Raw genomic sequence first — 26,389 nt, 5'->3', positions numbered from 1 at the left:
GTGCCCCCGGGGGCGGGGCCAAGGCAGGGGCCGGCGCCGGGGCCAGGGCACGCACATCGCCCCCAGGGGCGGGGCCAAGGCCAGGGCCGGGGCCAGGGCACGCGCGGCGCCCCCGGGGGCGTGGGTCAGGGTCGGCACCGGCATGTGCGGCACACCCGGGGCTGGGACCGGCCATGCGCCCGGGGCTGGCCCAGATGCTCCGCGGGCGCATGTAAAGAGCCCAGCGGGCGCCATGGCACCCGCGGGCACCGGGTTGGGGACCACGGCTCTACAGGTTAAATGTTGTAGGAGCCGGGCTGTCTGCGCACCCATCTCCTACTACACTTGAACTGCAGAGCCAGGGGTAGTTCCTGGACTGGTGCAAGCCGGGGCAGAGCACCTTCCTTTGTCCACTAATCATGTGGTTGGTACAAATTGTATCGACTACACAATTAGTCAGTTACCTGCCTCCTAAGATCCTTCAGATGGCAGTGCCCCCCTTACTGATACACTGTTTCTGCCAGAGTACTGCCTGCAAAGCTGGGTGTCTGGCCAGCAGCCACCACCCTCTTGCCATCAGCTCTAAAAGCAGTGCAGAAGTATGGGGAGAAGTACCATGACCCCCACTCTCCTGCAACTCCTTTTTGGATCAGGACTCCCAATTTGACCATCACTGGTCTTGTCTGTAAAATCTGTATAGTATTGGGTAAAAGCAAACAAAAGATCTGAATCCGGGAGGAAGGGCAGATTTCACAGTCCATTATGTGTTTTTCATGGCTATAAATTTGGTAGTGCACAATCTATATCTAATTTGGTTTACATTTCAAATATTTGGTTGTGTGGAAGTCAAACTGCTTTTAGTTGTCAGATAGAAACTACTTGGCTATTGTGTTATTTAGAGTTTACTCGTGGGGGAAATCTGTGCCAAAAAATGAAACCGACAATGCACAATATTTTTAAATGCTGCAAAATTTTGCATCTTTTATTTGTGAAAATAATGCCATCTAATCACATCACTTTTAATTATTTTGGTTATTTATTTCAAAATACCTATCAGCAAATATGTCTTTAACAATACAGACAACAAAAAAGATTGCCCCAAAAGTAGAAAGATAAAGAAACCCATATGACAACACAATTCTAGTTTCTCTGTTATGTTTTGGTTGGGCACCTCAATCTGCGTGTGTCACAAGTGCTAGCTAGGCAATCTTGGGGAAAAGCTCTGTCCTGCCAATCTTCTGCTTGATTCTCAGGTTTTTGACCTATCCCCCAAGGGTTACCATAGAGGTTTCCACATAGAGGACATGGAGGTGGGGAGTTGGAAGGGGGTAGTGTGTACTGAGAGAGTGTATTTCAGGGATACTGAAAGGGGCTGCATGAGGCACACCCCAGCCCAGACAGCTCTACCCCCTCCAGAGCCCAGTCATAGAGCCAGACACCCGCACACAGAGCCCAGCCGCAGGGCCAGACACACATGCACATTGCCCCAGAGTCCAGCCATGTGGCTTCTCTCAGCCCAAACACCTGCATCCTCTCCCCCCAGAGCCCAGGGATCCATACGGAGAAACATCCTGATGTTAGTCAGACCAGACTTGTATGAAGTTTCCTGTGCTGATTTCAGTCTTGGGTGGTGCAAAGTTGACACTGCACAGGTCCTCCATCTCTGCTGGGTGGAGTGATTAACTGACTGTGAGGCCATGACCCACATGCTGCCTCCTTCTTCATGTCCTGCTAGGAACCACAGTTGCCAGGAACCCTCCAGTTCCCTCTCTCTCTCTCTCTCTCTCTCTCTCTCTCTCTCTCTCTTCCCCCGAGCTGTGGAGCTTGGCTCCGCCCAGACCGGTGGTCCTTAGTGGCAGGTAGGAACTCTGAAAGAGAGAATGCATTTCTGCACAGAACAATGATTCTCTGTAAATTTTGCACTGCACAGCAGCACAGAATTCCCCCAGGAGTAAGTGTTTTAAAAGGAGAAATTGTCAGAATATGATTGTAAACAAAGTCCTTCATTTGTCACTGAATGTTATGGCTTTTCCCCATTCTTATCTTTTGTTTCCTCTCTTTCATTTTTTAGAAAGATCACTATTTGAAGAAGTAACCAGAATAAATGAGCAGAGTGAAAACAAATGGATGAAGTTCTTACCATGCACTGAACACTGGAACATCAGATGCAAAGCTCTGGGAAAATGTCTGCTTGCAACACCTTCACTGAACACGTCTGGAAACCTGGTGAATGTAAAAATTGCTTCAAACCCAAAAGCTTGCACCAGCTGGCCCCAGCCTCTGAAAAGGCTCCCCTCTCTCATGGTAATCTGAAAACCAATGCAAATCACAGCAACAATCACCGTGGTAGAAATACAGGAAATTTCCGACCCCCTGTAGCAAAGAAACCCACGATAGCTGTGAAACCCACCATGGTGGTGGTAGATGGGCAGAGTATCAGTGGTGAGATCAGCACACCAGATCATTGTGAGAACAAGCCGATAATTAAAGGATGGAACCGAAACAAGGCTGTCTTGAACAAAAAGCCACCGAACAATAATAACGAAGATGAAATTGAAGGTTATAGCCACATTCATAGGCCTTATGGCAACAATGATAGTGTAGGTAAGATACCAAATAATAATGATAATGGACTGACAGAAGTGTTAAAGGAAATTGTAGGTTTGGACACCACACCTCAGCTAGCAGCAAATGAAATGAACTCAAAGGAAATGTTCTTGGGAAGAATAAATAATTGCTATAAAAGATCATTAGAAAGACAGATCCCTCCAAGCTGCATGATGGGTGGAATGAAGGATTCTCATAGTAAGCATGTTATTCTGAGTGGAAGCACTGAAGTAATAAGTAATGAAGGTGGGCGCTTCTGTTACCCAGAATTCTCCAGTGGAGATGAGAGTGAGGATGATATGTTTTTTGCCAGCATGCAAGAAGAACATGAAAGTTGGGATGAAAGTGATGAAGAGTTACTAGCAATGGAAATTCGTATGCGGGGCCAACCTCGCTTTGCTAACTTTAGAGCTAACACTTTGTCTCCTGTCCGGTTTTGTGTTGACAAAAAATGGAACACTGTGCCTTTAAGGAACAAGTCTCTCCAGAGGATCTGTGCCGTAGACTATGATGATAGCTATGATGAAATTCTAAATGGTTATGGAGAAGAAACTGTGATCCTTTATGGTCAGGAAAGCCTGCAGAGTATGGTATCATCTGATTCCACATCTCCTGATTCTTCTTTGACAGAAGAGTCTCGGTCTGAAACAACCAGCAGTTCATCTCAAAAACTCTGCAATGGAGGGTTATCTCCCTGTATCCCTAAGGAGATCAAGTTGATTGAGCCAGATTATGAGAGTCTTTGTGATAAGCAGCAAGTAAAAGATGTGTCAAAAGCTTCCAGAAACACTACAAAAATTCTAGAGACTCACAAGGCAGTTCTTGCACTTAGATTGGAAGAGAAGGATGGCAAGATTGCAGTACAAAGTGATAATCAAGAAAGCAAAAGTCCGACAGAAGTTACTGGTCAAGCAGTGACTATAAACTTGGTACCAATGGAAGATCAAGCCAAACCTTACAGAGTGGTGAATATGGAACAACCAGTGTGCAGGCCATATACTATAGTGGATGTGTCAGCAGCCATGACCAATGAATGTATGGATGGTCAAACTGAAAGCTCAGATACAAACAGTACGCCCTCTAACCCAAATTCACCAGGAACTCTAAGTACACAGATTATATCTACTACTGCATCATCTGGGCGAGTAAATGCCAATCTAAAGAAATCCAGTGCAGTCAGATACCAAGAAGTATGGACATCTAGTACTAGCCCACGACAAAAGATACCTAAGGTGGAATTAATTGCTAACAGCTCAGGACCATCAGTCCCTCCAAGGAAAAGCAGCCACAAATCTGCTCCTACTTCACCTACAGCCACAAATATTTCTTCAAAAACCATCCCAGTAAAGTCACCCAATTTGTCTGAAATAAAATTTAATAGTTACAACAATGCTGGCATGCCACCTTTCCCAATTATCATTCATGATGAGCCTACATATGCTAGAAGTTCAAAGAATGCTATCAAAGTTCCTATTGTAATCAATCCAAATGCATATGATAATTTAGCCATCTATAAAAGTTTTCTGGGGACCAGTGGAGAACTATCAATCAAAGATAAAACTACAAGTGTAATAAGCCACACATATGAAGAAATAGAAACAGAGAGCAAAGTCTCTGAAAACATACCCAGCAAACCCTCTGAATTTATCCAACCCAAGGGTAATAGCACAGAGTGTAGACTAGGATCTGTGGCTCAGAAAATTCAAGAGTATAATAGCTGTCTCAGTAAAGGTCAGCCCTCAGCACAAATAAGCCATAGTTCTGGCCACAGTTCCCCAACCAGAGTCCAGAAGACAAGTCAAGAGCCTACAGCCAAAATGGAAGGAGCACAGGATGCTTCTAGTGGCAGCAGTAATAGGGAAAATGCAAATGTAGTGCTTTCTCAGATCGTGGCTTCTATCCAGCCCCCTCAGTCTCCTCCAGAAACACCTCAATCGGGGTCCAAATCTTGCAGTGTGGAAGAATTATATTCCCTACCACCTGATGCAGATACCATTAAAAGCAACGTGGTGCGACCCAAATCTCTCTTTACCACACAGTCCATCAGTGATACTGAAGTATCCAATGCCGCAGAAAGCACTACCACTAAAATGCAGAAGGACACACTTTCAAAGCCACTTACCACCCACTCTTCAAAGCCAGTAACAGGCACCCATAATATCATAAGTCCCAAAATAGAACAAGCACCTCCATTTCCCCCTCCACGTTCCACTTCTTCACCCTATCATGCAAGTAATCTGTTGCAAAGACATTTCAGCAACTGGAACAAACCAACCAGTCCCACTAGATCCACAGAGGCAGAGGCAGTACTCCATTCAGAAGGTAGACGAGCTGCTGATGCAAAGCCCAAGCGCTGGATCTCCTTTAAGAGCTTCTTCCGTCGCAGAAAGACTGATGATGAGGAAGAAAAAGAGAAGGAAAGAGAAAAAGGGAAACTAGTGGGTCTTGATGGAACTGTTATACATATGCTGCCTCCTCCTCCAGTTCAACGTCACCATTGGTTCAGTGAGTCAAAAACAGACTCCAGTGAGAAGCCATCCATTGTTTTCATGTATAGATGTGAACCAGCACAGGCTGAACCAAACACCAACCAGAACAAGCCTGGAGTGGAGTCTCCAAATAGAGATACAGTGGCAAAGGACAACGCAGAAATGGAAGAGATGTTGCCAGAAGATTCTGAACAGAAAATTAAGAGTCATTCTTCACCATCTCAGGTTCCCAAGAAAATCCTCAGGTAAACTGCTGTTATGTCTTTAACTCGTGCCTTCAGTGTTGTGGAACATGCTATACATTTTTCAAGAAATGAGAAGTGATTTAAGGGCTTTACATAGAACTTTATATGTGTGTTTGTAATGTTTTTGTTAGAGAAGAAACAGGCGACCCAGGAGTAGATGGGGTAAAAGGAACTGCTTTATTGCCTACACATGTATACCTCGGACGTTCAACACAATGTCCGAGTGGCAACAACCTGGTATTAGTCAGACCCTTTTATCTATTTTAGTGTGTTAATTCACACATCTACCACTACTTTCCCTAAAACCTTATTTAGTAATGTTAACTCCATAAAATTAATATTAATAAGCAAATAATGAATACAATTATACCCGCCCCTAATTACTATTTACAGAATTTCTAATTAAATCAACACATTCCTATGCTACAAACTAAAAGGTTACAGAGCTCACAAAGATTTTAACTCTGAAGATATTTTATACAGCGCCAATGAGGATAAGCAAAAGACACAACAAAGTGGAACAGCTGCATGCTTATCTATTTTTCTAGGCTGCAAAATGAAGGGAAAGAGCATGTCCAAGGGTAATGCCTGCTTTGGCTGAAATCCTTTCCACCATCCCGTATTCATTTTACATATCCCAACAGTTTTTATGGCCTTTTTTTAATGGATAGTTGTTTTTATTAGCACCTTTCATCATATGACCAGCATCCAGGATTCTCAACTGTTTTCATTGTTTGAGTTTAATTGGGCAATTTTGCTCCACTGAATCAAACACCCATGGCTCTGAATTTTTACATTACCATGGTATTTATATGCTGTAGAAGACTAAAGAACTCTGGTGTAGAAGTGGGGGGGTAAATATTTCATGCAGACATAGAAACTGCACTATCCATAGTCACCAACTTCCTCTCTAGCTGGGTTGCTGTAGCCATTCTAACCCTTCCCCCCCCATCTCCCACCTCTTCCTGTCTCTGCTCTGCCTCCACCCCCACAACCTCTCTTCCCCCCCAAGCCCCACCCCTGCCATGTCTTCCCTATCCCTGCTCTGCCCCCACCCTACCTCTACCCCAACCTCCTTTCCCCAAGCATCCACGCTTTTCCCACTCCCTCCCAGAGTGACCCACTGCCAAATGGCTGTTTTGTGGCAGGCGGGAGGCGCTGGAAGGGAGAGGAGCAGCGGGAGAGCTTCTTGGTTGCTGGTGAGTACTGAGCACTCACAGAGTTGGCATCTATCATGCTATATATCTGTCTGTTGTGCCTTTCCAGAGGAAGGAAACGTCTCCAACTGTAGTTTTATTAGCATGAATTTTAGTCACATGAAAATGATATTTAGACTTCTGAATCAGGTGAGGCAATGCTGAGTGCAGCAATGTCTAAACACAGTAACTCCTCACTTAACATTGTCCTGGTTAACATTATTTCATTGGTACATTGCTTGTCTATTAGAGCACATGCTCATTTGAAGTTGTGCAATGCTCTCTTGTAAGTCGTTTGCCCTCTTGCTTTGTTCACTACTTGCGGGGTTTTCTAGAAAAGCAGCCTGTCCTCATGGGGAGGCTTGGAGCTCCCCCATCATCTCCCCTAAGTTCCCTGTAAAGTCCTGTATGCGCCTGGGGGCAGTTCTGCTGCTGGGAGTCCCCTACTTGGAGGCAATGTGTTGCTGATGTCAGGATGTCTCTCTGACTGAGCTCTCCCGCTCTGTACCACATCTACACAAAACAGGTCTGCTGCATTTCCTCACTCTAAATCAGGGGTTCCCGAACTTTTTGACATGGGGACTAGTAAATCCATTCATGAGTTTTTGGAGGACCTGGAACATTCATTTGCATATTCATGAAGCAAATGATGAATATGCAAATAAGTTGTTTCTGGTCCTCCCCAGTGCCAGCGTTAGCAAAGCTTTTGATATGGTTACCCACAATATTCTTACCAGCAAGTTAAGGGAATATGGATTGGATAAATGGACTGTAAGATGAATAGAAAGCTGGCTAGACAAGGGTTTCCCAAATCTGACTGGTTCCAGATGAGGGATTTTTTGGACCAGGGGAGGTCATTTCAGGGCTCCTGGTTCCCTCCTTCCCCACTAGGCTTCTTTGCACCTCCCTCCCCTGCAACCCAACTGAGCTGCCCACCCCCACTGGTTCCCTGCACCTCCCCCAAAACCATCCCCCACAATCCAAGGGAGTGCAGTACCAGTTCCCTGCAGCCCTTCACAGCCCAGCTGAGCTGTCCTTCTGTTCCCTATGCCTTCCCCCATCCACCTTTGCCCAGTTGAGCTCCACACTGGTTCCCTGCATGCCTCCCCCACAGCTGAGCCCCATTTTCCCCCCCAAGCCTCACAAAACTGCTGAGCTCAGCTCTGATTTCCTGCGCCTCCCTCCCCTTGAGTCTAGCCCCAGGTTCCTGGCACCTCCCTCCTCCTGCAGCCCAGGTGAGCCCAGCGCCCTCTACCTACTCCCCCCCCCCCCACCCGCAGCCCAGCCTGGCACCCCCTAGCATCAGAAGAGTAGCAAGGGTGTTATGTGCCCTGGGGCAAAAGCAAAATCTCCCCCCTTCCCCCACCTGCCGCCATGAGATAGGGCCCTGAACCTGGCTCATGGCTTAGCTGGACCCCGGGGGATGTACTGCATCTTCCCCCACCCCTTCCAGTTTGGGGCAGGCCCCAACGTGCACTATCCACAACAACACATGGAGGGAATTGATCACCTCAGTAATGCTAATACCTTTAGAATTGAGGCCCGGATTATCCAGCACAAGTTGAGGTAGAGAGGGCACTGTTTGCACATATCTGATATATTTTTACCAAAACTGCTACCTTCCCAACTTGCCAAAGGAGAAAGGAAACAGGGAGGCCAACAGGAATGGTTTGGAGCAGTGTTTCTCAACCATTTTTTTATAAAGTACCCCCCTTTAAAAAAATTATCAGTATCCCCAGCACAGTTTTCAGACATACACAAAAATTCTCTACCATTGCAACACATTTGTTTAAACAACTTAATCTTAGCCAGGTGGGTGATGAAATTTTTGGCTGTAAAAAGTACAAAAATTATAAAGACCTGAATAACTTAAACAAAAAATTCAGTTTGCTCCAAATTTCAGTTGTGTTGATGTACCCTACAGACTTCTCTCAAGTACCACTGAGGGTAGTCATACTACTGGTTGAGAAACACTGGTTTAGAGCAGCATTTTTCAACTTTATAATATTTTATAAAGTACTCCATTTAAAAAATTATAAGTATCCCCAATGCACCCACCCCTCCCCCACATCCAGGCATCCCCAGCCCACCTGCTCCAACCTAATGTCCCTTCTGCCCCAGAACACCACCCGCCCCACTCTAATCCAATGCCTATCCCCCAGAGCCAGGCACCCCCAGCTTCCCTGCCCTAGCCCAATCCCTCTCCCCCTTCCTCAGAGCCAGGTAGAATAACCCTATCTTTAAAGTGGCTGCTCCTGCTGCTTGGCCCTGCCTCGGAGGTTTGTTTGCACAGGGATCATGTGGCCCGACAGCGCTCCTGTAATGTAGAAAGCTGCTACCTTAGAAAAATGTGCTACTGCTAGCATTTTCTTATCTGTACAATTGTAAGGAAATACTCCTATAGGAAACTGCTATCAGAAGTAGCACAAACCTACAGAGAGTATTTCCATATAGACCAGGTTTGCCACTTGCCACAGCTCATGGCGCTATGCGCTCTGCTTCCACCCCAGCCTGGTGCCCCCCTACCGTGGCACCCGGGGGCAACTCTACCCGGTATTTTTTTCCCGCAGCCTGGTACCAGGCCCATAGTTTGGGAAACGCTGCTCTAAATCACTCAGTCCATGCTGCCTTGTAGAGTGTGAACCTTTATTAACAACGTGTTAATCCTTGAGGGTTCAGACAAATGATAGTTCATCATTCTGTAGCAAGACATTCCTGGGAAATATTCCACCCTCTGAGTCAGTGACCTCCACCAAGCTTCACAATCATCCTTACTATGTACAGTATTACATTGTTTGAAATGGTTTAAAAAGTATATTGTGTGTGTATATTGTCTTTTGTCTGCTGAAAAAAATTCCCCTGGAATCTAATTCTCCCTCTTTACATTAAAATTATTATGGAGAAATGGGATTTTTTTAACATAGTTTCACTTAAAGTAGCATATTTCAAGAACATAACTACAATGTTAAGAGAGGAGTTACTGTCCCTTTAAAAATCTGGGCCTTCGTGCACTCTGGCAGCAGGTATAGGAATATGTTGGAGTTTGTCTTCTGAATAACTTAGAGATTATCTATCCTATAAGTGCTGTAGCAGCGCAGATACACTGCTGTAGCGTATCTGGTGAAGATGCCGTATGCTGATGGGAGAGAGTTCTCTTGTCATCATAATAAATTCACCTCTGCGAAAGGCGGTAGCTATGTCAGTGGGAGAAGCCCTCTGGCCAACATATCTCTGTCCATGCCAGTGCATATGTTGGTGTAACTCATGGTGCTCACCTCTAAGCAATATAGTGATATTTTACAGTTCTTCATCGAGTAGTGTCCCCGTGGGTACTCCACTCGAGATGCTGTGCTTGTCCCAGCGCCGCAAACTGGAGGAATTTTTCATAGCAGTAGCCCCCTACCGGACCGCGCATGCACAACTGCCTGCTCGCGCCTCTCAGCTGAGCGCGGTTCTGTCCTGCCAGTTTCTCTCCAACCGTCTGCAGTCACAGACGGAGTTACATTAGGCTCCCTTTGCCTCTCTGAGGGGAAAGGGAGATCTCTTAGTTAGACTTCGTTTCTTGCTTTATGTATCTCGGCCCCTTCTGTAGTCCGCCATAAGGACTCCGCTCCGGCACCCAAAGAGGGCTTGCGAGCGGAGTCGGTGCCGGCAACGGCTCTAACGGCTGCTGTGGAGCCAGCAGGGGAAGCCCCGGCACCGAGACGTTCTGCGCATGCGCAAGCGCAGCTAGCTGTACCGGCACCCGCAGGGCTTTTCCTCAGTGCCATCCCATGCTCCCCGGTGCCAGAGGCAAATACAGCACTGCACCAAATACAGCACTGCAGCAGGAGACTCTGCCGGTGCAGCCTGAGGCCATGACGTCATCACCTGATCCAGCAGCACAGAGCTTGAGCTCTGCAGAGGATCAATTTACAGAGCCTCCCTTGCTGCCTGCCTTGCTGCCACTAGCGGTTCCCCAGCCTTCCTTCACTTCCTCAGTGCCATCCAAAAGGCAACACAGTTCTGCACAGGTTCGGACACCATTGCTGACACCGGACCGTATGTCCTTCTCCCCTGGACCTGACTCACCTGCCTCGGTCTGTTCTTATACCCATCATCGTTGTCATCGTTACACACTTCCCAGAGAGCACTACTATAGGTCACCTCGTCGCTCACCGCCACGTCGATACTACCGGAACCACTGTTCGCGGTCTCCTCACTAATCCAGGAGATCCTTATCACCATGGTCTCCAAGTCCAGCATATTCTTGTTGCTACGACACGCTCAGAAGACACAGCCGGTCTCCGTGCTACGACAGGCGGTACGAGCGATGTTACCACGAGTGCTCTTCCTTTCGTCTCATTGCAGAAGGCATTTGCAGTCATGCTCACCGCAGTTATCTCGACCTGAGTCACCACACGCTTCAGGCGAGTCTGCACGTTAAGTCGCTCCACCGTCCTCTGCTGGAGATGTGGATTCAAGCTATCAGGAAGACAAGCAGGACCACACTCCTCATCAGGAGCAGCAGTGCCCTGATTCTCCAGCACGCCACTCCTCTTCGTCGCCTGATGATGCAATGGTCCCCGGTGACTTGTCTCCTATGGAGGACCACAAACAATTCCAGGAGCTCTTCAAAAGAGTTGCTCAATCCCGGGACATCCAGACCACGGATGTGCAGCAGAAACCGCATTGGTTGCTAAAGAATTTACAACCCTCCCAAAAGTCGAAGCTTGCCTTTCCCTTTGATGACACTATCTTAGAGGTTGCCAATGACATCTGGCAGACTCCAGCTACATCCTTACCTACTAATAAGAGGTCGGACAAGAAGTACTTCATAAGCCAGAAGGGTATGGAGTTCCTGTTTACACATCCTCAGCCCAACTCCCTTGTGGACGCTGCACAACAAAGAGTAAAAATGTCCCAGGCCAAGAATGCTTCTAATGACAAGGAGGCTAAACGCCTGGATGTCTTGGGCAGGAAAATATATTCCTCTGCTACGTCAGCTCTGAGGATGTGTAACTTTGCAGCACAACTGGCAAATCATGATTGCGACAACTATTCAAAGTTGGTCCCTCTATTTGAACACTTGCCTGATTCCAAGTGCCAGATTCTTAAGGTGGTAATCCAGGAGGGCTATACAATTGCCCAAACAGCCTTGCAGATTGCACTCGACACGGCTGATGCAGCCGCTAGATCCACAGCTTCAGCCATAGTCATGCGTCGAGCGTCTTGGCTGCACCAGGCTGCTGTTCTGAAGGAGTTGCAGGCCAAGGTGGAAGATTTGCCTTTCAATCGCCAGTCACTCTTCGCCCAGTAAACCGATCAGGTCTTCCACTCGGGCAAGGATACACATACAACTTTAAAAACGCTTGGAATGTTCACACCTCCCTATAAGCGTAGAAAATATGTTCCCTATAATAGGCAAAGGCCTTTTTCTTATGCGACATCTCGAAACAAGCCATATGAACAACAGAGGCCAAGAGAGCGCCCCCAAAAGCGTCGTCAACCGCCTAACAAAGCGTCCTCCCAGCAGAAGGGCCGGCAGCAGGTTTGATATGTTGATCGAGGGACTGTGGACCACCCCTTTGACAGAGACTCCAAACATCACACAAGGAGTGTTCCGTCATCATCTCAGGCCCTATCAACATCGTTGGGCTCTCATATCCACCGACCGGTGGGTTCACGACGTAATCACCTCAGGATATGCCATTCCCTTCACTTCTCTTCCCCCTTCCTCCCTCCCTTACCCGTCTCTTTTCAGGGACCCTTCTCACGAGACTCTTCTTCACCAGGAAGTCTCTCACTCAGGTTAGGAGCGGTGGAAAGGGTACTGACTCGCTTTGTGGGAAGAGGATTCTATTCTCAATACTTCCTCACCCAGAAAAAGTCAGGGGGTTGGAGGCCTATCCTGGACTTATGCCGACTCAACCGTCATCTCAGACGACAAAAATCCAAGATGGTCACGTTATCTTCAATCATTCCTGCTCTTGACAAAGGGGATTGGTTCGCATCCCTCAATCTTCAGGACGCTTACTTTCACATAACAATACATCCTGCTCACAGAAGATTCCTTCGTTTCGTAGTGGGGTCCAACCACTATCAGTACCGTGTACTACCCTTTGGTCTCTCAGCAGCCCCATGAGTTTTCTCCAAAACCCAGCGGTAGTGGCGGCTTACCTACGGCGCCTCGACATTACAATATTTCCATACCTATACGATTGCCTCCTGAAGGCTTCCACTGTCGACGAGGCCACGAGGGCAGTGTCCACCACTACCACTCTATTTACAGCCCTTGGACTTCTAATCAATCTAGAGAAGTCCTTCCTGACGCCAACTCGCGACCTGGAGTTTATCGGAGCAAGACTCGAGTCCCTGACCGGGAGGGCATATTTGCCTCTAAAGAGGTTTCATCTCATACAGGACTTGGTGCAGTCAGTATCAATATCTCCCCAGTCCCGAATACTCACCTGTTTACAGTTGTTGGGGCATATGGCAGCCACCACATATGTGGTTCCGCATGCCAGGCTTCATCTTCGCAATCTTCAACATTGGTTGTTCACCGTGTACACGCCTCGGATGCACAGTACAAACAGGGTGGTTTCGGTGCCAACACAGGTCCGGACTTCCTTGGCATGGTGGGACAGCCCCAACAATATACTGGAAGGGGACCACTTTCATGCCCGCAAGCCAGCACTACAGATCACGACAGATGCCTCCCTGCTCGGTTGGGGCGCTCACCTTCAGGAGCATCGGGCGCAGGGTCTCTGGACACCCCCGGAATCACTACAACATATAAACTTTCTCGAACTAAGGGCAGTCTTCAATGCTTTCAAGCATTTCCTCCACATCATTTGAGGTCGCTCAATACAGATTCTCACTGACAACATATGCACGGTGTATTATGTCAACAGGCAAGGAGGGGCATGCTCCCGCTCTCTTTGAGCAGAGGCGGTACACCTGTGGAATTGGGCAATTCGGCAAGGTATTACCATAACAGCAGCATACCTTTCCGGCAAGGACAATGTGATCGCCGATACTCTGAGCAGGCATTTCCTCTCACAACACGAGTGGGAGTTACACACCGAGGTGCTCCGTCACATTTTCCAACTCTGGGGCTTCCCCAGTGTAGACTTGCTCACCACCCAACACAACAGAAAATGTTGTCAGTATTGCTCAGGAACGGGCATCAGCAAAGACTCCTTGGGGGATGCCTTCCTGCTGGACTGGAGTCATCATCAATTGCTGTACGCCTTTCCTTCTCTTCCACTCATCCCAAGAGTTTTGGAGAAAATAGCAGCAGACGGCGCAACAGTAATTCTGATAGCGCCTTTCTGGCCCCGACAGGTCTGGCTAACACAGCTGTCAAGAATGTCGGTTGCCGAACCACGACGGCTACTGAATCTGTTCAATTTACTGTCTCAGCAGCACGGCACAATTCTTCACCCAGCTATTGACCGCATGCACCTGACTGTGTGTAACCTAACTGGCTCCAAGCATCTGAGCTCTCCTGCTCTCAGGACATGAGGCACATGTTAATTAACAGTAGGTGGCATACGACACGTAAATCCTACCTCCATAAGTGGCATCGTTTTATAATATTCTATGTGATGTCTGACACTCACCAAGAACGAGGTGAAGCCCTAAATTTCCTTCATCTGCTTGTTCTCAAAACTTTTGTCTATATAAGAAAAATGCACTGATTAACTTAAAATTATTTTTAAATTATTTAAAACATGCAAGTCTATGTGTGGACATTCTTATTTCAATTTATTTTAAATGGATTGCTAAGCAACTTGGCCTAAACTGAATAGCATGTTTTAAATTGACCATAGAAGTCACGTGCTCAGTCTTTTGCATGAGTTGAAATTTCTATTGTTATTAAAACTGGCGCAATATGAATGAGGACTTATTTATTTATTGTTCTTCTAGTTTTGTCAGAGTTGGAAAGCTCAAGTTTTTGTTAAGTTTTTTATTAAAGTTAGGGATATAAATTATGATACTAGGAATTATCACCTTGCTTGAAAGATGAAAAGAAGTGCCTTCAACTGCCCCAGGGATAGTGCTGTTACTTCATTTTATCACAGCTGCCTAGGTATGTTTGTACTATTACTGTTTGCAGTGGTTAGTCTTTCTTTTTCATGTTTTCCACCACATTTTAGAAAATTTGTCTTCCCTCTTTCCTCCAAGCTTTGGTTACACGGTCTGAAATCATAGCGCAGAATTTTCCCAGGGTAATTCAATTTTATTTGCTACTAGAAGATTTTCCCTGGCGTTTCTCGAGTCCTTAACTCAAATAAGTTTTGTTATTTTTCATTTAAATCATTGCTCTGGGGTGGGACTGGTTCAGTATGCAGAGATTCAGTATGCAGGTTGCTTCAGGGAGAGAGGACAACTGCAGCCCTCTCTCACCACAGCAGCTTGGGGCCAGGTGAGAGGCACCTGTCCATTGCCTGTACAGCGGGCACAGCTGGGAGTGGGGTGTACGGCCCCTAGCTGGGCAACAGATACACAGACAAACACTCTCAAATAGATAGTAGATATCTGTCCTTTTCTCCACCCCAATGACCCAATGGGGTTATAACTGTCCTGGTCTGCATCTCTGGCCCTTCCTGCTTCCCTGTGGTCATTTTGCAGTATAATTGTCCCTTCTGCCAGACTCCTCCCTTCCCATTTTATGAGAAATAATCTAATTCCGGGCACATCCCATTGCCCGGGCACAAGGAAACCCTGGCCTTGCTTTAAGTTATGATAAAAGGAAGATGCATTCCAAATTTGGTGGCCCTAGCTTTGCCTGTTTAGTTATTGGACATAAGGATTCATGGATGGACTGACAGATGCACATTTCTAAAAGATATAGTAAGAAGATGAATTCTGTTTATAAAAAATACTAATACCATTGTGATCTTTCTGAGAATTTTATTTTTTAAGAAAAGAATGAAACATTGGGAGTTTTATAAGCAGAATTAGATTTGGCAGCTTTTTATAGCATGTCTATTTTTATTGTCTTTGATGCATTTTGGTGTCTTAAGCTAATTGTTTTTGCTTGATTTTAATTGTTGTTTAGGAGGGGACAGAGGGAGGGGGGAGAGAGACCTTTTCAATGCCAAAATTAAGCCAATATGTTTTAAGGATTTTGATTTATCACTCTTACAGTATTTGTGAACCAGGCCTCGCAGCTTGCAGTTTTGTATCAATAGGAAGTATATTTGATTTACCAAGTGATGCTACACTTATTTTGTATTAACTCATCATACGTTAGCTAACAGTCAATGCTAATTCAGGCTAAAATGTGTGGAATGGGGGGAAAAGTTCAAAATATTTTGTTACCACTGCAGCAGGCTTAGAGAAAAATGTAAGACATGAAGATAAAGATCAATGAACATGACACTTTTCTAAATGAGAATGCCAACAGCTATAAGCTCACTGAAAGATCAAATTGATGACCTGGAAAATAAGATAGGATTAAGAAATGTCATATTGGTAGGGGGTCCTAACGGCATCTCAAGGAGAGAAACTGTTTTTTTTTTTTTAAATCCCATAGTGGATTATGAAGGTGGTAGAAACTGATAACTTTAAATTCCTGGAAAGGTCAGTTCATCACCCATAAAAGCAGTTGCAGAATATTCATCTCTTGAAGTGAGGAATAAACATTTGACATTGAATATATTTGAGTCTGCGATAGGGCCCTCAAGTGTTTTACTCATGTGAGGTCTTGTTTTTCTTTGGCATACTTAGTGGTTAAAAAGATGCTAGCAAAAATGAAACTGGCATTTTAGTAGAGGGCATTGTTCTTTAGAAACAAAAATCATAGTAACTAAGTTTTAACCAATGATTATAGATAAAATTTATTGTGTTTGGTGGTGAACAATTTCCTGCTCATTCTGGAAATTTGAGCAATTCTCTTGCAGATAATTGCATTTAAGGCTGTGTATTATGTCTTAGGAATGTGAACAGCTAGTCGAATGTCTGATAAGGAAATGCTTATCAGTTAGTCAGCACTCTAGTCCACTAGTCGGTTCCCCCCCACACACACATCTTGCAGCCTCTATCAGAAAGAGGCAGCAAGAGGAGGAGAAGAGGGTGTGCTTCAAAGCAGAAGCATCATATGGAGCCCGGGGCCAGACCCTGGACTCCACACGATGCTGCCACTTTGAAATGTCATGTGCAGCCTGCGGCCAGGTTGCATAAGGCATTTCAAAGTGGCAGTGCCACATGGAGCTCAGGGTCAGCGCAGGAGTCCCCAGCTGGCTCCAGGCTGCAGGAGGCATTTCAAAGCAGCAGCGCCATGTGGAGCTGGGAGTCAGAGGGGAGTACCCCACTAACCCTAGTCTTCATGTGGTACTGCCACTTTGAAATGCTGCAAGGAGCCCACCATCAGGCTCTACACAGTGTTTCAATGTGGCAGTGCTGCATGGTGCCCGGAGTCAGCTGGGGACTCAGAGTTCCCAGCTCACCCCAGTTTCCATGTGGCATTTCTGCTTTGAAATGCGCTGGAGAGAATGGGGCCAGCAGGGGACTGCTTGAGTCCCTCACTGGCACCTTGCCCGTAGCGTAGCGCTTTCACCTTTGAAGTGTAGCAACACTACACTTCAAAGGTGAAGGTGCCTTAATCGACTAATCGCATAGTCGATGCAAATTGCATCATCTATTAAATTAGTCAATCAAAATTTAACATCCCTATTATGCCTGTGCTGAATGAAGGATGACTAGGGATAGGTTCAAGAGAAGAGAGAAAATATGGAATCTAAAGCAGAAATTATACTTATTCCAGAGAATTTTGGGGTTGTCTCTTCCACCATTCCTCATACTCACTGCTCCCTCAAAAGCCCTCTACCACAGTAACCCTCTCTGGGTGTATCTACATTGCAGCTAGGAGCTAGCAATGAAGGCCAGTTAGATAGACTCAAGCTACTTGCACTTGAGCTAGCACTAAAATTAGCTGTGTGGACATTGTGACTCTAGGCTTGAGCTCAGGTGGGTAGTCTGAGTTTCTGGTGCATCTGTAAGCCCCACACAGCTATTTTTAGCATGTTAGCTTGAGCCTTGCTAGTGCGAGGCTGTCTCTGTTGTGGGAGGCTCACTCCCAACTGCAGCATGTAGGCATATGCTCTACTTCAGAAGAGGGTTAATTATAGCATGTCTATAGAGCAAGTCTAGAGCCAGGTGTATGCTGGGGGGAGGGGGAGCAAAGCTGAATTAAAGTATGCAACTCCAGCTATGTGAATAGCAGTGTACCATAGTTCAAATTTCTGTGGTGTCCCTGCTCTGGGGGGGTTGGCAGGAGAAACTCTCCCATTGACTTCCCTTACTCCTCGCAAGCTGGAGGAGTACTAGAGTTGATGGGAGCAAGATCAGCGATAGATTTAGTGGGTCCTTACCAGTGTTCCCTCTAACATTTTCCATCCTTGGACGGGCTGAATTTTTTTTTGGACCAGTTGAAATGTCTTATATGCACCACCAATACTAAGTTTGTATATGGATGCACAGTGTGTCCCTGTACGAACAAAAAACTAGGTATAAATATATATTTTAAACAGCCCATAGATATGGAAGACAATATATTAAAACAAAGGATAATTAACAAGGAACAGTGCTTAATATGAAATCAAATAAAGAAAACTAACACTACCCTTTCAATATATGAATTGTGGTCTTTTCTAACAACTCAAGCTAGAGTTGGGGCACACTACAAATAGTTATATAAATAATTCAAAGACATGGCCATTAAGTAAAAGCCTAAAAAATATGCACAGCTTTTAAGATGCCAAACAAATCTATGAGGCATGCTCTTCTTGAAAATAATAATAAAGTATTTACTGACACTGGAAAGGAGAGTAAAAGGCATTCACTCCGGCTTATACATTTCCATGCAATGCAAATGAAACAGAGGTCTGTAAAACTGATGAAAGTTCTGGTTTGAAACTTTCAACTTATGTGTGTGTCTAACTCAGAGTAGAAGCCCTTGGAGCACTTGCCCAGAATCCAACTCAAATTAAAAGGCCAAACAAATAAAACAGGATCCATGGTAAAGTTCTTCCAGTTTTAACAATTTATCCTTTGCTAGTGACACAGGATTTAAAAAAAAATTATTCAGATCAGAGTTTGCAGATCTGTACAACACTAAAAATAAAATTTAAAAAATCCTCTGTTAAGGTAAGAAAGGAAAGGATTCTTTTAAGCTATTAACACTTATGTAAACTTTGTTTGAAATGTAATTATGCAAATGTCATGAGCTTGGCCTTTTGTTCCAGTATTCAAAAGCAGCCTAAAAGCTTTTAACCTACCTGAAAGTTTGGCACCACTCCATACAGCGTGCCCCAGCTCAGGAAAGAGTCCTAAGTCTGCAGCCCAACTAGGGCTGCTGTGCTGAGACAGACAGTCTGGCTCTTGCTGCCTACAGTCCAGATGGGAGCAAGTTAAGACACCCCAAACAAACTCCCCTCTGCTGGCTCCTCACTATACAGACATCACCCCCTACTTCGCCCACCTATCCCGATGCAGTCTGCTCCCTTTCTCCCGGACCAGGAAGCTAGAGGAGTGTGCTGCATTTCCTCACAGGAACCTGCAGGCAAACACAGGTGCTGTGGTCAGATTTCTAATCAAACCTCTCCTCTCTGAGTCGCATACTGTTTGCACGCTCCAAACTTCCCATCCCAGCCACATACATACTTAGTCCCTTCCTCCCTCCTCCTTATGTCCCCTCCCCCACCGCACGCTCTGCTCACTCGTTGTCTGGAGCAGGGAGGTTCTGTTGCTCAGGGAGTGCCCCTCCCTACCAGGAAGCTCCCTGCACAGAATCTCTAAATGTCTAGGCAGGGCTAATTTAGTACCTACATGGCCGTCCTGCCCTGCAGCTTATAGGAAACTTAGGTCCTTACGAGACTTGCTAAATAGACCCCTGGGAGATCAGTCTCTGCAGTCTTGATCACCCAGTAAGTGGATATAGATTATTTTGTGAACCCCTGTACATCCTCCTGGCATGCTTTACAAAGATTTTGTTTTTTTACTGATGTATAATATTTTAGTTTAGGTTAGGCTACATGGCTGAATGTCACAGCTGATCTGAGATTTACAACATAGTATAGCTAAAGTTATAATTTTCTTTTGTTATTTATCGCAGCTCATTCAAAGGGCTTCTTCCTGGAGGAGGTGATTACAAGCTCGGTCTTGGTAAAGATATTTTCAGAGTACTAAGCAGGGCTGGCTCTAGGCACCAGCAAAACAAGCACGTGCTTGGGACGGCACATTGCCAGGGGCATTCTGGCTGTCCCTGAGAGACACTGGCCAGAGAACTCCTGACTCTTACTGCCTGACGCGGGCTTGCCTGTGGCTGCCCAAGGCAATGGGCGGGGCAGTGGAACGCGTGATGGGCCAGCAGCGAGTCACCCTCTGCAGGTGGGGTGTGCGGGGCAAGCCGTGCTCATAGCCCCGCAGTGATGGCTGAGGCGCCATGACATTACGGTTCTGGGGCTGCCTTGCTGCCTTCCCTTGGCACCAGGGAGAAAAGTGCATCCTCTAGCTAGCACAAGAGGGCGTTCGGGCAGGGCGGCCCCGACTGGAGCACTGGCCACGCGTCATTCCAGTCGCCTTCCCGGAGCAGCTGCCGCTGCCCAGCACCCAGCAGCCACGGAGCAGGAAATGCCCGAGGGAGCCTACCATGAAGTAGACTCCAGCACCCGGGGATAGTTTGCGCTCCTCTGACTGGCACTAGCCAGCATGGCCCGACGTGCAGGGGGGCGCACCATGGGCTTTAAGAACAGCGGCGGCGGCGGAGCGCTACGGCCCTGGTGTGCGAGCCGCTCTCCCAGGGCTGTGCGGGGCAGGCTGCACAGAGTGATCCAGGGCCAGGCAAGGGGCAGCCCAGGTCACTGCAGCCAGAGATCACGCTGTGAGCCAGGTGCCTGTAGTCATCTCTCCACCTGTCTTACTAGTGACCCCTCCGGCCGGAACAGGCACCATTGGCCAAGGAGTTTGCAGGAGTGTGTGGGGGAGGGGAAGGAGAGTAGCGCACATTGGCAAATGGGGACGACTCCCCCCCCCCCCCCCCCCCGCTTTTCTCTGCCTCAGTGCTGGGTGTGGAGGGAGGGGAGAGCTGCAGCCTTAGTGGGGCCGGGCAGAAGAAAGGCCCTGCCTGGGCCAGGATGATTAAAGCAGAGGCACCTAGGCTGGGGGGAGGGAAGAGCTACTTTGCAGCCCGATCTGGTTGGTCTGGCGGTGAGGAGCCACTGGAGGGGATTCAGAGATTTAGCGGCGGGAGGGAGGGAGAGAAGTGTCCCTGGCTTTGCCCATAACGTTTCCCGGCTGTGTCTGCGTACATCCCCAGGGGGACACATGCCACTTTCATCTCTCCCCCAGGGCATTCCGAAGTTTCCGCGCGTGCTGTGGGGAGAGGACACGAGGGTTTGGCAGGGAGAGGAAAAGGAGACAGAGTTCAGTCAGTGGGGGGAGGTGGGAGAAGGGAGCGGACTGGTCCGGTGGGGGGCAGGGATTGGGTTTGGCTAGGAGGGAAGAGAGGGCACAAGGTGGATTAGGTGGGGGGACAGAAGGGAGGGCAGACTGAGTCCGGTCACTGAGGGGTCGGGTTTGCCTGGGATGGGAGAGAACTGGGTTCGGTGAGTGGGTGGGAGAGGGGTCAGGATGTGTGTAGAGGGGAGACAGGACATAGGCTGGGTTTGGCTGGAGTCAAAGAGCCGCAAGGTGAAAGGGGCGCTTTCCTCCTCAGAGCCTGTCCTGCAGCAGTGGGACAAGGGAGGAGAGGGGGAAGCAGCCAAAAATTGTATAGCTTGGGGCGGTAAAAAACCTAGAGCCGGCCCTGGTACTAAGTTCCAAAATTCTTATAATAGATCTTTCTCCTCTTGTGGTTTGAAGAAAGAGTATAGAAATGTCAATTAATGGCTGAGAAACGAAGCCCTACTGTAATGCACATCCATTATATTCAACTTATGGAAAAGGTCCAAATAATTATCTCTTTGCACAGACACTGGTACTTTTTTTCATCCAAGCTGTTGCTACACTCTTCTGAAATTATTAAAGATGCCTACTTTAACAACTCTGTGTAGCACAGTCCTGTTTTTTGTTTCAGCTGCACCAGACTAACATGGCTACATTTCTACCACTACTTTAACAACTGGCTTTTTAATAGCAATCACGTCAGTCAGATGAGCATTTAAATGAACAGTTCTGTCCACAGAACACCAGTACTCTATTTTCATATTGAGGTGGTGGTTCTCGGGACAAAGCAATCTTTTATCCCTAAAGTGTCAAAGGAGACAGTACTGCAAGCTTTCTGTCCCAAATCACAGTGTCCAATGGAAAAGTTGTGGAACAGCATTCTTTACCTGTCCAATAATAAAAATACATCTACACAAAACTGAAGTATTCAGGAGATAGATTTCATAATTTTGTCTTGTTGGCTACCTGTAAGGTACAAAAAGATTTAAAAGCCTTTGGTGAATCAGATTATAAATAGCTAAGGCATAGAAGATTAAAAAAAATCATGTTTTTCACATATGCAGCATTGTCTCTTGCATTGAGACATATATTTTTTTAAGAATAAATCTACAACGCATCCCAGTTTCCATACTGAAAGTTAGGTCATCTCTTCATTAGTAAGGTCATAAACTAAGCCACTGACTGACAGGTCTATGTTCCATCAAGATGTAAACAGGCCTCAAACCAATTATGATTTATGGATCTTACTACTTGAAGAAACGAAATGTTTACATTCATCCATATACATTTCCCTAATGCTTTCTGAATTTAACAGTAATGCATGACACTCCACTGTGAAGTTCTACAATACATCATGAATCCAGTTATAAGTTCTGGAGAATTTAATATTAGGTTCCATAGCTGTGAGAGATTACAGATGTCAGGATTTTAAAAATTCCTTGCTATCCTTAGGAAGTCATAATATCATATTCACAGATTTCAGAGAGCATGGCCTTTGAGAAATGCCCACAGGCATTCCAGTTCTTGGGTTCAACTCTCCCCTGCAATGTGAGCTTGATAACTTTGGAAAACTGTCTATTGGGATCTGTATCTTTACAGATCTTTACCCGGTTGTAACCAAAGTTTATGAAGGGGTTATTCTTTATATTTCCTCTGGGGCACAAATTAATCATATCATAGTATTTTAATCTTTTTTAGAACATTTGTCAGAATCTTCTCTCTCCCATCACACTCCGAAGGCAGTATTTCTCAGGGCTCATCTAGACTATGTGGAATATTCAAAAGAGGATATGCAAATATCCTTAGGAATTTGCGTATCTTCTGATTCCACTTTCAAAAGCATAGCTTTCAAAAGAGAAAGTAATCAAGACGCGTTTTTCTGTCAACCCCCCCCCTTTTTCAAAAAGCTGCTTTTTCTCAAAAAATGAGGTATACACAGCTTTTCAGAAAAGGGGGGGGCTCCGCTTTCTAAAGTGAGATCGGAAAAAGATATGTAAATTCCCACGGAATTTGCATATCCTCTTTTGAATCTTCCACGTAGTCTAGATGAGTCCTTAGTGTCAGTGCAAAAATCAGAAGAATGCACTCACATTGAATACAGTATTTATTTCTGTGTGTAGTATTGTTGTAGGTGTGTATTCATTTCTGGTCATCCTGTCTCAGAAAGCATGTAACAGAATAGCTGGTGTTCTACACAGACTTCTGAAATCCCTCTGGATTTCTAAGGTATGAAGCTAAGGATTTAGAATCATAGAGCTGGAAGAGACCTCAGGAGGTCATCAGATCCAGCCCCCTGCCCAAGGCAGGACCAATCCCAACTAAATCAACCCAGCCAGGGCTTTGTCAAGCCGAGACTTAATCTCTAGGGATAGAGATTCCACCACCTCCTTAGGGAACCCATTCCAGTGCTTCACCACCCTCCTAGGGAAATGGTTTTTCCTAATATCCAACCTAGACCTCTCCCACTGTAATGTGAGACCATTGCTCCTTGTTCTGCCATCCGTCACTACTGAGAACAGCTTCTCTCCATCCTCTTTGGAACCTCCCTTCAGGAAGTTGAAGGCTGCTATCAGATCCCTCCCCTCCCTCTTCTCTTCTGCAGACTAAACAAACCCAAATCCCTCAGTCTCTCCTCACATTCCAGCCTCCTAATCATTTTGGTCACCCTGTGCTGGACCATTTCCAATGTGTCCACTTCCTTTCTCTAGTGGGGGGCCCAGAACTGGACACGATACTCCAGATGTGGCCTCACCTAAGCTGAATAAAGGGGAATAATCATTTCTTGGATCTGCTTGCAATGCTCCTTCTAATGCGCCCTAATATGCCATTAGCCCTCTTGGCTACAAGGGCACCCTGTTGACTCGTATCCAACTTCTCAATCACTGTAATCCCCAGATCCTTTTCTGCAGAACTGCTACTTAGCCAGTCAGACCGCATCCTGTAACAATGCTTAGTATTCTTCCGTCCCAAGTGCAGGTCTCTACACTTGTCCTATCATAGAACCACAGAGCTGGTAGAGACCTTAGAAGGCCATCAAGTCCAGCCCCCTGCTTTAGGCAGGACCAATCCCAACTAAATCAACCCAGCCAGAGCTTTGTCAAGCCGAGACTTAAACATCTCTAGGGATGGAGACTCCACTACTTCCCTGGGTAACCCATTCCAGTGCTTCACCACTCTCCTAGTGAAATAGTTTTTCCTAATATCCAACCTGGACTTCTCCCACCACAACTTGAAACCATTGCTCCTTGTTCTGACATCTGTCACTACCGTGAACAGCCTTTCTCCATCCTCTTTGGAATCTCCCTTCAGGAAGCTGAGGGCTGCTATCAAATACCCCCTCCCTCTTCACTTCTGCAGACTAAACAGACCCAACTCCTTCAGCCCCCTAATCATTTTGGTTGCCCGCCACTGGACCCTCTCCAATGCGTACACATCCTTTTTCTAGTGCAGGGCCCAGAACTGGACACAATACTCCAGATGTGACCTCACCAGAGCCGAATAAAGGGGAATAATTACATCTCTGGATCTGCTGGCAGTGCTCCTCTTAATGCAACCTAATATGCCATTAGCCTTCTTGTCTACAAGGGCACACTGTTGACTCATATCCAGCTTCTCATTCACAGGTCCTTTTCTGCAGAGCTACTACTTAACTGGTTGGTCCTCAGCCTGTAACAATGCTTGGGATTCTTCCGTCCCAATTGCAGGACTCTGCACTTGTCTTGCTGAACCTCATCAGATTTCTTGTGGCCCAATCCTCCAATTTGTCTAAGTCACTCTGGACCCTATCTCTGCCCTCAAGCGTATCTACCTTTCCCCCCAGCTTAGTGTCATCCGCAAACTTGCTGAGGGTGCAATCCATCCCATCATCCAGGTAATTAATAAAGATATTGAACAAAACTGGTCCTAGAACTGAACCTTGGGGCACTCCACTAGACACCGACCACCATCCTGACACCGAGCCGTTGATCACTACCCGTTGGGCCCAGCCTTCTAGCCAGCTTTCTATCCATCTTCACCATCCAATTTTCCAGTCCACATTCCCTTCACTTGCTGGCAAGAATATTGTGGGAGACCGTATCAAAAGCCTTGCTAAAGTCAAGGTATATCACATCCACTGACTTTCCCACAGAACCAGTTACCTCATCATAGAAGCTAATCAGATTGGTCAGGCACGACTTGCCCTTTGTGAGTCCATGCTGACTATTGCTGATCACTTTCCTCTCTTCCAAGTGCCTCAAAATTGATTCCTTAAGGATCCCTTCCATGATTTTTCCAGGAACCGAGGTAAGACTGACCAGCCTATAGTTCCCAGGATCGTCCTTCTTTGGTTTTTTGAAGATGGGCATTACATTTGCCATTTTCCAGTCATCCGGGATCTCTCTCAGTCTCCACAACTTTTCAAAGATAATGGCCAAAGGCTCCTCAATGACATTTGCCAACTCCTTCGATACTTTCGGATTCATTAAGTCCGGACCCATGGATTTGTGTACGTTTAGCTTTTCTGAATAGTTCCTAACCTGTACTTTACCCACCAAGGGCAGTCCATCTTCATCCCATCTTGTGTCACTTAGCGCATTAATCTGGGGGCCCACCTTGTCCGTGAATACGAAGGCAAAAAAAGCATTGAGTACTTCAGCTTTCCCCACATCATCTGTCTTAGGTTACCTCCTTCATCCAGTAGGGGCCCCACACCGTCTCTGATCACCTTCTTCTTGCTAACATACCTGTAGAAACCTTTCTTGTTATCCTTCACATTCCTTGCAAGTCGCAATTCCAATTGCGTTTTCGCCTTCCTGATAACCCCCCAGCATTCTCATTTATACCCCTTCCTGGTCATTTGTCTAAGTTTCCACTTTTTGTAAGCTTCCTTTTTGTGCTTAAGTTCACCAAGGATTTCCTGTTTAAGCCAATCTGGTCTCCTACCATGTTTGCCTCTCTTGCTATGCATTGGGATGGTTTCTTTCTAAAGGCTTCTTTAAAATACTGCCAGCTGTCCTGGACTCCTTTCCCCTTCATGTTAATATCCCAGGGGATTCTGCCCATCAGATCTCGGAGGGAGTCAAAATCTGCTATTTTGAAGTCCAAGGTTTGTATTTTACTACTCTCTTTTCTTCCTTTGGTCAGGATCCTGAAATCTACCATCTCATGATCATTGCTTCCGAGGTTGTCACCCACTTCTACTTCCCCTATTAGTTCCTCCCTATTTGTGAGCAGAAGGTCAAGCTGTGCACGGCCCCTGGTCGGATACTTCAGCGAACCTCATCAGATTTCTAAGGTATGAAGCCAGTATGAAGAGGCACAGAGGGGAACCCATGCCAGCTTGGACTGCTTTGCTCCCTGCGGGGGCAGGAAGCCCACTGCCTCTCTCCCTTTGAATTATACAGGACCTGCCATGGCTCTTGTACATTTTAAAGGAAGAGGCTAAGTGAGATAGCGAGCA

General features: G+C 46.4%; 1 protein-coding gene across 2 annotated transcripts in view; it reads left to right on the top strand.

Moving 5' to 3' along the window:
- The window catches only part of PEAK1 (pseudopodium enriched atypical kinase 1), a 203,786-nt gene that overhangs the window by 139,700 nt on the left and 37,697 nt on the right, over positions 1 to 26,389 (top strand). For both annotated transcript variants that reach the window (XM_075897376.1, XM_075897375.1), the window contains one exon: positions 2,051 to 5,320. In XM_075897376.1, the coding sequence (XP_075753491.1) occupies positions 2,145 to 5,320 (3,176 nt within the window). In that variant the 5' untranslated portion in view covers positions 2,051 to 2,144. The remainder of the gene's footprint in view (positions 1 to 2,050; positions 5,321 to 26,389) is intronic.

The sequence above is a fragment of the Pelodiscus sinensis genome, chromosome 14, assembly GCF_049634645.1.
Source record: "Pelodiscus sinensis isolate JC-2024 chromosome 14, ASM4963464v1, whole genome shotgun sequence".
In the NCBI taxonomy this organism is placed as follows: Eukaryota; Metazoa; Chordata; order Testudines; family Trionychidae; genus Pelodiscus; species Pelodiscus sinensis.
Note: the sequence above shows the minus strand (reverse complement) of the source record. Positions and strands in the feature narration are given on the sequence as shown.